The sequence below is a fragment of the Phyllobates terribilis genome, unplaced genomic scaffold, assembly GCF_046119375.1.
Source record: "Phyllobates terribilis strain yellow unplaced genomic scaffold, ASM4611937v1 Scaffold_2__4_contigs__length_985480577, whole genome shotgun sequence".
NCBI lineage: Eukaryota > Metazoa > Chordata > Amphibia > Anura > Dendrobatidae > Phyllobates > Phyllobates terribilis.
In genome coordinates, this window is record NW_027362762.1 from 929,220,153 (window position 1) to 929,234,425 (window position 14,273).

At 40.9% G+C, this 14,273-nt stretch overlaps 1 protein-coding gene across 7 annotated transcripts in view; it reads left to right on the plus strand.

Moving 5' to 3' along the window:
• The window catches only part of TIAM1 (TIAM Rac1 associated GEF 1), a 284,561-nt gene that overhangs the window by 257,084 nt on the left and 13,204 nt on the right, over nt 1-14,273 (plus strand). For all 7 annotated transcript variants that reach the window (XM_073668317.1, XM_073668321.1, XM_073668320.1 and 4 more), the window contains 5 exons: nt 7,225-7,404; nt 7,563-7,631; nt 8,269-8,394; nt 9,635-9,743; nt 13,341-13,520. In XM_073668317.1, coding sequence (XP_073524418.1) covers nt 7,225-7,404; nt 7,563-7,631; nt 8,269-8,394; nt 9,635-9,743; nt 13,341-13,520 — 664 coding nt within the window. The remainder of the gene's footprint in view (nt 1-7,224; nt 7,405-7,562; nt 7,632-8,268; nt 8,395-9,634; nt 9,744-13,340; nt 13,521-14,273) is intronic.

The window sequence follows — 14,273 nt, forward strand, 5'->3', positions numbered from 1 at the left end:
AACTGATATGTGCAACTGCAGGTTATGGCCAACTTCCAACAAAGACAATCCACATGACTGTTCAAAACTTTGAAAGATTGTCAATTGTGAATGAAATTGCCCATTCTGGACAACATTTATCACCTGTCTGTGGCAGTTATCTCAGCCAGCTCTCCCATACATGAGGTCACTCGTTCGGCCGAGTAGGAGACATGTCTGATGGCAGCTTATCTACTGGAGAACAAAGCGATCGACAGATGGAAATCGGACATGCCTAAGCGACATCTCCCCCAACAATCAATCGTCCGGGCCCTCGTATACATTAGTCTGTTTTTTGAGAGCTTCTTTAAGCTGTACATCATACTGGTCATTTAGGTCTGGTAGAACATTGTTTTGTAAGTCAAAGGTTTCGGAGAACATGTAGGTAACAGAGAATGGTGGACTAATCCTGTGTACCCCCTACTCTTAATTCTATTTTTTGACATCAAAGCTCTTTAACAAGTTACGCTCACCCCCGTTGAGTTATACTAAGGGTTGCCCTACCCCCAACCTCAATGGAATATTTTTTTTATTTCTCGGAGAAACTGATTTAACCAGCACGAACCTCTAAACAGGTCTCCGATGATTGCAGCCCTCCGCGGTGTTAATGCTTCCATTTATTACAAGCTGGCTGCTCCTTTCTGAAGAACACTGTTCAGAGCCAATGTTTTCAGACTTGAAAAGCCAACGTATTCGCCAACGCACCTCCACATTTGCCGGCTCTGTGATTAACTGCGCATATTATATCATAACCTAGTGTGATAAGAGGAAGATTGCCGAGCCTACATCAAAGCCGATTCTCTGTTCACGTCTCCAAATACTATTATTATAATATTATAAAAATCCTCTTCAAATATTTTTGATTATTTTTTTTTTTTTGCTTTTCCGTATCGGATCCATTTGCAAGTGAAATCGATGCCCTCCCAGATTCTGTTTACTGTATTTCCTTATGTGAGGTTCTGGGCGAGATTTTGCAATGTGGTTGCTAGGTGACTCTGTGCCTACACATCCTGAAGAAGAGCGCGGTGGGTAAGGGAACCTCTCCAGGCTTTATTGCAGACCCCGTCTGTAGCCCCTTATCCTCCAGACTCTTTCATGTAACCGTTCATCCGTTGTAATAAAAGGTAGAGGAAGTACAATGGATGTGCACGGGAGCTTGCCGAGAGATTTTCCTCTCCGATCCTGAATTGGCGTAATTGCTATGTGTGTTGGCAGATGTAACAGGAATCCGTGTAATCTTTCTGCTTCACAGCAGAGGGAAAATTGTGATGACACGGGAGTAATGAAACTCAAGGTTACCTTCCAGTAGTGTCAGACGAGATGCTAGGATTTTGTAGACATGAACTTAAAAAAAAATAATACACACACAGTGATGTGAAAGTGTTTGCCCCCTTCCTGATTTCTTATTCTTTTGCATGTTTTTCACACTTAAATGTTTCAGATCACAAAACAAAGTTTAAATATTAGCCAAAGATAACACAAGTAAACCTAAAATGCAGTTTTTAGTTGAAGGTTTTTATTAAGAGAAAAAGAAATCCAAACCTACGAAGCCTTGTGTGAAAAAGTGATTGCCCCTAAACCTAATAACTGGTTGGGCCCTTAGTAGCAGCAACAACTACAATCAAGCGTTTGCGATAACTGGCAGTAAGTCTTTTACAACACTCTGGAGGAATTTTTGCCTCTCATCTTTGCAAAATTGTTGTAATTCAGGAACATTGGAAGGTTTCTGAGCATGAACCGCCTTTTTAAGGTCAGGACTTTGACTAGGTCTCTCCAAAGTCTTGATTTTGTTTTTCTTAACCCATTCAGAAGTGGACTTGCTGGTGTGTTTTGGATCATTGTCCTGCTGCATAACCCAAGTGCGCTTTAGCTTGAGGTCCCGAACAGACATTCTCCTTTAGGACTTTTTGGTAGACAGCAGAATTCATGGTTCCATTTACCACAGCAAGTCTTCCAGGTCCTGAAGCAACAAAACCGACCCAGACCATCACACTACCACCACCATATTTTACTGTTGGTATGATTTTCCTTTTTTGAAATACTGTGTTACTTCTACCCCAGATGTAATGGGACATACACCTTCCAAAAGGTAAACTTTTGTCTGGTCAGTCCACAGATTATTCTCCTAAATGTCTTGGCGATCAGTAAGATATTTTCTGGCAAAACTGAAACAAACTTTTATGTTCTTTTTACTCAGCAGCGGTTTTAGTTTTGGAGCTCTGCCATTGCATGCCCAATCTTTCTAGTGGTGGAGTCTTGAACACTGACCTTAACTGAGGCAAGTGAGGCCTGCAGTTCTTTGGATGTTGCTGTGGGGTCTTTTGTGACCTCTTGGATGAGTCATCGCTGCGCCTAATTTTGGTCGGCTGGCTACTCCTGGGAAGGTTCACCTCTGTTCCATGTTTTTGCCATTTGTGGGTAATGGCTCTCACAGTGGTTTGCTGGAGTCCCAAAGCTTTAACGATGGCTTTATAACCTTTTCCAGACTAATAGAGCTCAATTACTTTTTCTCATTTGTTCCTAAATTTCTTTAGATCGCAGCATGATGTCTAGCTTTTGAGGATTTTACTTTGTCTGGCAGGTCCTATTTAAAGGGAATATTTAAATTTCAGCATATAGGCGGGCATTTCTAGGCATCCCCCGGATGCCAGGAGATTTCTCTGCAATCAGACCTGTAATATGGGGCATACAGGTAAATCTAGATTTACATTTCTATAACCTTTTTCCCATATTAGAGGTCTGATAACTCCAAAGGGGTGACAGATTCCCTTTAAGTGATTTCTTGATTAAGATCAGGCGTGGCAGTAATCAGGCCTGTGTGTGGATAGGAAAGATTAAGTCTCCTTCCCAAAAATGTGATAAACCACAGTTAATTTATTTACTTTTTCACGCAGGGCCCTGTAGGTTTGGATTTCTTTTACTACATTTTTCGTTTACTTGTGTTATCTTTGTCTAATATTTAAATTTGTTTTGTGATTGGAAACATTTTATGTATGTATGTGTGTGTGTATATATATTTTATATATATGCACAACACATCTATATCTCTATATGTCTCTCTCTCTCTCACGGTGCTGGCACCCTTTAAATTTTTCCAGAAAATAAAGTATTTCTCCCAGAAAATTAATTGCAATTACACATGTTTATTTCCTTTTGTGTGTATTGGAACAAAAAAAAAATTGTGAAAAAAGGCAAATTGGACATCATTTCATACAAAACCCCAGAAATGGGCTGGACAAAATTGTTGGCTCCTTTCCATAATTGTGGATAAACAACTTTGTTTCAAGCATGTGATGCTCGTTCAAACTCACTGTGGCAAGTCACAAGTGTGAGCGATATGAAAATCGCGCCTGAAAACAGATAAAAAGGGGAGAAATTGACTCAATCTTTGCATTGTGTCTCTGTGCGCCACACGAAGCATGGAGAACAGAAAAACAAGAGAACTGTCTGAGGACTTGAGAACCAAAATTGTTGAAAAATATTAACAATCTCAAGGTTACAAGTTTATCTCCAGTGTGTGTATACATAATTTTGCACCAAATAGCATATTGTTTGCAGCTTTTTTAAATGTGTACATTTAGGGCTCAATTCATTATTTGCATTTTTTTTTACACCCCTTCTTTCCTGTTTGGTCTTGTGGAATTCATTGGCATTTTCTGTTCAAAATTCTTCAAAATGGTGCACATGATTCATGCTTTCTGTGCAAATTCCAAAGAATTCTCCTAATTTTTGACTTTAACCTGTTTTGCACTTTTTTTTATTGAAAAAATTCATACGTTCTGATAAAATGTCACACCCAATTCTAACATTGGCCGAAAAAAAAAATTATATATATTTGCATTAAGTATAATTTAAAAAAATGATACCGTATATATAAAATATATATATATATATATATATATATATATATATATATATATATATATATATATATATATATATATATATATATATATATATATAATATATAATATATATATAATGTGTGTGTGTGTGTGTATGTATATAAAATATGTATGTATATATGTATGTATATAATATTACACATACACACCATATCACTCTAGGGTGATACTGTGGTACAATTGTGCAAAAAAAAATTGTGGCTCTCTAAAATCGGAAATGATGAATTGGCCGCCAAATACCTGGAAAATAAAAATCGTGCCCCAGATTGGTAAACGTGTAGAAAAAAAAAAAATCCAGCTGAACAATTTTTAAATTAATTTAAAAGAAAAATTTTGCACACATCAAAAGCAGACTAAAAGCCTCAAAAACTTGATAAACAATGCAATTGTGAATTGGGGGTCACTTTAATAGGGAATATGATAAGAGACCACCTTCCATGTAACCAATACATAGTATAGATTACAGTACGTGCAGTGCGTTACAGGATTATTTCACTGTTTATTTGAAGGGAATCTGTGACCAAATCCTGCCACCTAATCTGAGAACAGCGTAATGTAAGAGACCCTGATTCCGGCAAGGTGTCATTTACTGGGCTGCTTGCTGTAGTTTTGATCTACTGCTGATAAAACTGATTTTATCACTAGAGGACTAGTAAACCTGCTGCCAGTTAGTCCTCCATATTCATGAGCTCTGTGTAACCCCGTCTCCACCACTGATTGACAGCTTTCTGTGTACACTGTTCATAGGCAGAATAAAACTGTGATTTTATCAAAATGGGAGCAAGCAGCACATAAGTGATGCACTGCTGTAATCAGGGTCTCTGCCCCTACATCATGAGGACACAAAAACCTTGGGGACGTATTCTTTTAAAGGGGCTGTCTAGTATTAGAATAACATGTCTGCCTTTTCAAAGCTGCGGTATGAAAAATACAATGGCCCGTGCTCAAAGGATATGTCCTGACATGAAGACGTCATAGTGCCGCACACAGTGCTTACAATGTGGTGGTACAGACTGTATGCTGTGACAAGGCCTTGTGCATGGACTTCTCATGGTTGCCAGCATCCCTGGAATGCTCACCTTAACCCTCTAGATAGTCTTTTTTTTTTTTTTTTTGAAGGACCCACTTTAGGGCAGGCATTGCATAAACCCCAACCCCTTTCCTCCAAGGAAATTGGTACCTGCTATGTTCCACATTAGCAAAATCCTACATAAAGCAAGTTTAACGTAAACCGAGATTATTAGTGAATATGACAAGAGACCGCCTTCCGGGGCCCATACACCACCACCGGCAGTGGCTTATTTCCTGGGAAACAAAGGATTGGGCATTGGATTTCACACTGCCTGATCCTTATGTAGTACATAGGAAGACATGGGAGACATGGTCGTCTGGTCCCGTCACTTTTTATGTAATGTGTATGGCCTTTAGGGTGTAGTTTTTTTTGTTTTTTGTTTTTTTTTTTTCTCTAAAAAAAACCCCTTTCAATAGTTAATTCTTATTAACAGATTTATTTCTATTTTTCTCTGTTTATCGTTAAAAAAAAACACCTTTTTTCCTTAATTTGCTTTTTTAGGTGCTTTACATTAATGTGTTTGTGTGTAATGTGTGTGCATACATATACATCTTTTTTACATTTTAAAAATTACAAAAAGGAAAATGGCCCGATGCAAAAGTTTGGGCACCCTGCAAGGTTAGTATCTAGTAGCGCCCCCTTTTGAAAGTATCACAGCTTGTAAATGCTTTTTGTAGCCAGACAAGAGTCTTTCAATTCTTGTTTGAGTGATTTTCACCCATTCTTCCAGTTCTATGAGATTCCTGGGCCGTCTTACATGCACTGCTATTTTGAGGTCTGCACATCGTTGAAAATCTGTGGCTAGATCAGGGGACTGTGAGGGCCATTGTAAAACCTTCAGCTTGTATATTTTGAGATAGTCTATTGTGGATTTTTATGTTTGTTTAGGATCATTATCCATTTGTAGAAGCCATCCTCTTTTCAACTTCAGTTTTTTTACAGATGGTGTTATGTTTACATCAAGAATTTGTTGAAATTTAATTGAATCCATTCTTCCCTCTACCCGTGATATGTTCCCTTTGCCGTTGGCTGCAACAGAACCCCAAAGCATGATTGATCCACCTCCATGCTTAATGGTTGGTGAGATGTTCTTTTTTTGAAATTCTGATCATTGGGGCCAAAGAGTTCTATTTTAACCTCATCGGTCCACAGGACTTGTTTCCAAAATACATCAGGCTTGTTTAGATGTTCTTTAGCAGACTTCTGACGCTGAATTTTATGATGAGGACGCAGGAGAGGTTTTCTTCTGATGACTCTTCCATGAAGGCCATATTTGTGCAGGTGTCTCTGAACAGTAGAACAATGTACCACAACTCCAGAGTCTGCTAAATCTTTCTCAAGGTCTTTTGCAGTCAAGTGGGGGGTTCTGCTTTGCCTCTCTAGCAATCCTACAAGCAGCTCACACTGAAATTTCCCTTGATCTTCCAGACCTTATCTTGACCTCCACTGTTCCTGCTAACTGCCATTTCTTACATTTCAAACTGAGGAAAGGGCAACTTGAAAACACTTTGCTATCTTCTTATAGCCTTCTCCTGCTTTGTGGGCCTCCACCATTTTCAGAGTGCTAGGCAGCTGCTTAGAAGAACCCACGGCTGCTGTTTTTTGGCACAAGGTTAGAGGAGGCTGGGCTTTTATAAAGCTTGGAAATTTACATCACCTGGCCTTTCCTAACGATGATGGAGAACAAGCCATAACCCTAACAGGCTAATTAAGGTCTGAGACCTTGGTCAAAGTTATCTGAGCACACAAATCTCCCAGGGTGCCTAAACTTTTGCATCTGCCCATTTTCCTTTTTGTAATGTTTAAAATGTAAAAAATTATATCTATATCTCTTTATCATACATACACACTTTGTCTATACAGACAAACCCCCCTTTCCTGTCTTGTTCCTGTGATATGGTAATGAAGCTCTGCATATGATACACACACTAGATTATTAATCCTATAGAATGTATACCTGTCATATAGCACGTTACCTCCCCCGAGTACGCAGTAACTGTGTATATATACCTTTTGTGTATCACTATATATTCGTATATTCGCTTGTGATATATATATATATATATATATATATATATATATGAAACCACTTATATTAATGTATAATATTTAGTGTGTATGTAATATGTGTATATAGCTCTCGCTGTGGTTCTCTTTGCATCTGCCCAGCTTTGGGAAGTGTCGGGCACGCTGGCTCTGAGCGCTTATGTAACATCACTCTCGTTGCAGAGCACAGAGCAGGTTGCAGCTTTTTGTCGCAGTCTCAATGAGATGAATTCTCCAGATTCTTGCCTGAGCCCCTCAGAATTCACCGGACCCCAACTAGCGACCATGAGGCAATTAACAGACGCTGACAAATTACGCAAGGTTATTTGCGAGCTGCTGGAGACGGAGCGCACCTATGTCAAGGTATTTTGCTCGTCTGAGTGTGTGCAGGAGGCTCCCGAGGAGCGAGAGATTCATTTAACACCTCCGTCATGTGTAACATGTACGGGAAGAGATGCCGGCTGCTGACTCCAGCTGGGATTTCTGAAGATTTCACCCAGAGTCTTTTCTTCTTCACTTAGGACCTCAATTGTCTCATGGAGAGATACCTTAAACCGTTGCAGAAGGAGACGTTTCTCACACAAGACGAGGTATCGTACCCTCCATATAGATTTTATTTTGTTATTTTATATATTTTTTATTTGTGGTATTTTCATTTTCCGTTGATCAGTGGAGATTTTCTAGATGAAATAATACATCACATTCTGATGTCCGAACCGGACGGTTACACAGAGATCAGCGGCGATTCATTGACACCGCTCCTCTTTTCCCACAGAAGTAGTTTGTAGCAGATTGTTATTGTAGGAAGTTAAGTTTTTGTTTTTTTGATCTCTTGTGCCAAATACTAATTGGTATGTGGAGCTCTGTTTTTATGAAGACTTTCCTCATCCATTGTGAATTAAACAATACAACAACGTATCTGCTGCAGAACATCTTTATACGCCTCTCCACTGTTCTAGAACAACATAATGCACTTGGCAGCTGCTGCAGAACATCATTTTTTTATCAATGCTTTAATAGCAGAAATCTCCAACTTTAAGTTGTATAAAGTCTAGACCAGTTGGCTGTGTCGGGATCAGGCATCTACAGCTGCTTAATGTGTATGGCTGGTGTAACTTATTTCTTTAAATTTTTTTGTCCCAAATGTTCTGGAGGGACTCTATGCCGGTGGCTGCTGATTCTGTGTGTTTTATGCCTTAGCTCATTATTGCTTTTTATTTTCTGTAGCTTGATGTGCTGTTTGGCAATCTGGTCGAGATGGTTGAATTTCAGGTTGAATTCCTTAAAACTTTGGAAGATGGGGTCAGGCTGGTACCAGACCTGGAGAAACTTGAGAAAGTAGACCAATTCAAGGTAACACTCAGTATCTCTCATTGTTTTTTTTTTGTTGTTGTTGTGGACCCGGAGGGGATGTTAACTGTGTACTATCGTTTACTTAACTCTGGCACGACTTGTATGTGAAGATAGCAGCACTCTAAATGCACACAGACCCCATCCAGCCTATATTACTGGGAGGGATGCACAGACCTCACATCCAGCCTATATTACTGGGAGACATGCACAACGCTCGCTTCCAGCCTAAATTACTGCGGAGGACACACAGACCTCACATCTAGCCTATATTACTGGGAGAGATTCATAGCGCTCACTTCCAGCCTAAATTATTGCAAAGGACACACAGACTTCACATCCAGCCTAAATGATTGGGAGAGATGCACAGCGCTCAAATCTAGCATATATTACTGCGAAGGACACACAGACCTGACATCCAGCTTTTATTACTAGGAGAAATGCACAGACCTCACATCCAGCCTTTATTACTAAGAGGGATGCACAGACCTGACATCCAGCATATATTACTGTGAGGGACACACAGACCCGATATCCAGCTTTTATTGCTGGGAGAGATGCACAGAACTCACATCCAGCCTTTATTACTAAGAGGGATGCACAGACCTGACATCCAGCATATATTACTGTGAGGGACACAGACCCGACATCCAGCTTTTATTGCTGGGAGAGATGCACAGAACTCACATTCAGCCTATATTCCTGTGGGGGACACAGACCTCACATCCAGCCTATATTACTGGGAGTGACACTGCCACAACCTGAAACTTGCATAAGGTGGTAACCAGCACGGTTTCTAATCCAGTTTGATGAGGCCATATAAGCAGTCAATATTGCCAGTAGGTTGTAAATGATCCATATTAAACGCCTTTAGTCATTGGTTTTTCATTAAAGGCGATATCCAGTATTAGAAATACTTGGTTGCTTTCTTCCAAGACCAGCGCCACACTTGTCTGTGGGTTCTCCCTGGTATTGCAGCTCAGCATTACTGAAATCTGTAGAAAGTTAATCTGCAATACCACCCACAACCTGTATTCAAGGGTGACATTCTTCTTGGTGGGGGATCAGCCCAATTTTTCTATTCCCATAAACCCCTTTAATGACAAGTGCATGATTAAAGGGCTTGAACTTGTGCTAAAACCTTGCCATTTTAGCATGGCAGTATTGGCACAGGACAGTGAAGTCTCTGGACCGCTGGTGTGATTTCTGTAGCTGATTGATGGATGTTGATTCTGTTTTGCAGAAAGTCTTATTTTCTCTTGGAGGATCTTTTCTGTATTACGCTGACCGGTTCAAGTTGTACAGTGCCTTCTGCGCGAGTCACACAAAGGTCCCAAAAGTGTTAGTCAAAGGTAAGTCCAGTCCATTACAAATAATTATAAAACTATAATTAAGCTCAACCCCTCCTCTAATATGTAAATCAATCTACCCTTTTATATCTTTTAACTGTTGCTGCAATGCTGAAAATTTAGTGCTTAGGGCATTAAGTGCTTTTGGCATGTAGGGCACTCCCCCCAGCATTTGCCTCCAGAGGTTGTTCTTCCCCACTACTTAATTGATACCTCATTGTCTGTGATGCCAGGCAAGGAAATCAGGCTTAAGAGGTTGGGGCTTGGCTGGGAAACTAGCTCTGGAGGCAGAGGCTCGGGAAGTGCTCTGTGACACCCAGAGCACTTAACGCCGCGTTTACAAATGAATAAAATGCTTATCACTCGGGAATGCAACCGCAGATAGAAGATATAAAGGTGTCAATGGATTTGGCTTTCAAAGACCTGCATGTCCATCTATGCGGTTTTGGGGGTTTATCTTACTGACAGATTCATTTAAAGAAGAATAATATAATAATAATTTTAATTTCTATAGCGCCAACATATTCCGCAGCATTTTTTGCATTTTAGAAAAAAAAAAAAAGTTGGCAGATGGTGTAGAATGCGGGCAGCAGCTGTTCTAACTTACTATTTTTATTTTATTTTTTTTATATATGCAATATGGTATGTAACGCTGCCGTAAAAGAGAAGAAAAAAATGAACTAAAGGTTGACTGAAAAAAAAAACTAGCAGAAAAGTGACCAACCATTTGGATTCCGGATTCCCCTATCAACATATTTGTATCATTGTTTAACAGAGATAAACAGCCCGGTTATAATAACCAACATATTAAACGCCCATCTGTCACAAAAACAGAACTTCCTCCTGAGAAACTGCCCTTTTTTGCCCATAGCAACCAATCACAGCTCTGCTTATATTTCTCCCGCTGCACTTGAAGTATGAAAGCCGCGCTGTGATTGGTCACTAGGGGCAGCCATGTTTTCCCATAGCCTCTTAATCTGTGTGTTACGCTGTGTCCTTAATGGCCCACTAGTGTCTCTTCGTGTGACTTTACGAGGTCCGTTATGATCACATTAGCACACTGAGTGGAAGAAGATGCAGACGAGGCTTATTTTTATCTGCCATTAAATATTAAAAGGGCACTTTGTCTCTCTGGTCCTGTGAGCACCAACAGGACGATTAGCTATAACATCTGCTTATTTACCGTGCAAATGGATGCGCTTTTTCTTCTCAGGACATTAATAAAACATTCGTTACTGGTCCTTGATAAAAAAAAAAAAATAATAATCTTCATAGTGACCGTATTAAAGGGTTTTACACAAATATGGTGGCGCCAGTCAGTATGGCTCCTCTCACAAAGCATAAAAGTGGCCAAATGATGAGGTAAATCTGGAGATAATCAGGGGCCGATAGTTTGGTTTTTGCTTCATTTATCTATGGACATATTGGTGTTTTCTAGTTTTGTGGAGGCGGCCATTTTTGCACAGTTCAGTCACTTCGCCCATCAGTCCCCCCATTAACCAGTATAGTAAACGCTGTAAAAAAAACAAAACCGAAGAGCCAGAATTGCCATAAGTCAGTTGCTGCAACTTATGCTAAAAATGCAATAAAAAAAAAAATCTAAATATCATATATACCCCTAAAAATGGACCTAAAGCTTGACTCAAAAAAACTCACCAGCCCCCATACAGGTGTATTGATTGAAAAGTAAATTTACGGGTCTTACAAAATGTCAGCACTTTCTTTAATAAGAAAAAAAACCCATTATTTTTAGTTACTAAAAAAAAAAACTACACAAGTTTGATTTTGTCGCAGTCGTACTGACCTGGAAGATCTTGAGCCAGATCATTTTTACTGCACAGTGCCCGTTCTGTCTTAGGCTACAATTTTGGGTGAAAACAGATCCTGGAAAGATTGTTTAATAACCTAAATAGGCGTATAGCCCACTATATTACTGTGGGGACGGACGGACACACAGACCTCACATCCAGCCTTTATTACTGCGAGGATACACAGACCTCACATCCTGCCTATATTACTGCGAGGGATACGCAGACCTCACATCCAGCCTATATTACTGCGGGGGACACACAGACCTCACATCCAGCCTATATTACTGCGAGGGAGACACAGACCTCACATCCAGCCTATATTACTGCGAGGGAGACACAGACCTCACATCCAGCCTATATTACTACGGGGGGGACACACAGACCTCACATCCAGCCTCTGTTACTGCGCGGGACACACAGACCTCACATCCAGCCTATATTACTGCAGGGGACACACGGACCTCACATCCAGCCTATATTACTGCGAGGGAGACACGGACCTCACATCCAGCCTATATTACTGCAGGGGACACACAGACCTCACATCCGGTCTATATTACTGCGAGGGATACACAGACCTCACATCCAGCCTATCTTACTGCGGGGGACACACAGACCTCACATCCGGTCTATATTACTGTGGGGACACACAAACCTCAAATCCAGCCTATATTACTGGGAGGGACACTTCCACAATCTGACACTTGGATCTGTCCGTCAGGGTTATGTGGGAGTTTGACATTGTTTTGTATGTTATGTATAGTACTGTGCTGTTCAGTAGTTATAAAACCCCTTGGCCAAAACGCAGATGTGAACGCGGTCTTAGTATTCGGGTAGCACTGCTGGTATGTTCTGCATTAGTCCTTATGGGGAGGAATTAAAGAACGTAAATGGTTATTTCCATCATATATAAAGTCATGGCATATTGCTGTGATATGTAAACTCGTTATGATCCCAGCTCCGCCCTCTTCCTTCGCTTGATTGGTGGAGCACTGACCGCCATTGTTCCATTAAAGCACAGGGGCGGAGCTTTTACATTTAACGCCTCCACTATATTACTGCAAAGCCGCAGCCTTTGTTCTCAGGATCAGTGAGATGCCTCTTTCTGTCCCTTTTCGTAAATGGAGACTGTCTGGCATATGATTTTGTCTTTGGATGCCACACTTTTCCTCTCTTCTCCTCTACAAAGGCCATTTGGATTATTCTCTATGAAAAAAGTGTGATGACCTTCCAAACCAGCACCGATCCTTCGCTCTTGGTCCTGTGTCTCCCACCGGTCTCGTGAAATAAACAATGTCACGTGACCGCTGCTGAGCATTTTCTTTCGCTCAAACAGAAAAGAGAACGCTTTTGCCAGTCGACGGTCACTGATTGGAGCGGTCACTTGATTTTGACATGAGGCCTGTGGGGGTATACAGGGCTGAAATCTGTGTCTGTCCCCTTTAAACCGATACCAGTGACCTAGAATCCAGGCTGGGCATGCCATTATTCTCCCCCTTGGTTCGGTTGTGCTGTACTGAGCCCTCGCTATAGGTTTAATCATGCAGAACTTCTGACCTATATTCCTGATTTCTCGAGAATTGCCGATCCTTGTGTTATTCTAATGCTGGCGGCAGGTTGTAGATGAATGTGCCAGGCAGCACAATTCCTTCATGTACATCCAAGATCAAAGGAGGATTTTTATGTTTTAATTAGGCTAAAATGTATTCCCTGGATGTTCTAATCTTATTATCTCCTGGTCTCCTCTTACTATAATGGCGGGCAGTAACTGAACCCTTCTACTCTGCAGCTAAAACCGACCAGAACTTCAAAGCATTTCTGGACGCCCAGAACCCGAAACAGCAGCACTCGTACACGCTGGAGTCCTACCTGATCAAACCCATCCAGCGCATCCTGAAATACCCGCTGCTTCTGAAGGAGCTGTACTCCCTGACCGATGCCGAGAGTGAGGAGCACTATCACCTTGATGGTAGGTCATCGGGGCAAGTAAGGCTTTGTGTGATGGAGACATTTGTGGGGCCTCTTTGATTTGATTCTTGATACAATCATATCCACGTAGGGACCTACAAAAAGTAAGGGTGCAGGAGGTGAAAAATCACAATTTTTGTCTCCATTTTTCATCCCTCAATTACCCCCGCATCCTAGGCTTGGAGGCCATAATGCTCCAGAAACACAACCAACCTCCAATTTCTTAAGCTGTCCATACACCGTAGATGGCTGTCGGCCCATAGGTGGTTCTGCCGATCATTTGACTGGCAGCTATATCGGCTGGCTATCCTATACATGAGCGCTTGTTCGGCCGAGCGCTCCTTTTTGTTCTCCCAGAGAAATAGTCGCTAGACATATCTCAAAGAACAAAGGATCAGAAATGTGAAATCTGACATGCCAGATCCCGAACGTCCTCAACAATTGTCCAGGGCCCCCATTTACATTAGAGTCTCTTACGAACCTGCTGATATCAGTGGGTGGGTTTAATGTGTATTGGAGGGCTTAAAGAGGTATTCTGATCTCTTAAATCATATCCCAATATCAAGTAGGTGTAATCCTAATAATATTGGCAAATACCTCCAATTACAAATGTAGTATAGTTCTTCTGATTAGTTATGTCTCTTTCCTCATGTGCAGAGCATTGTCGTTATGAGTGGTTGTAACCATGGATACCTAAGCTACTGCAATGCCCTGCACATGAGGAAAGAGACATAGCAAATCAGAAGAACTATAC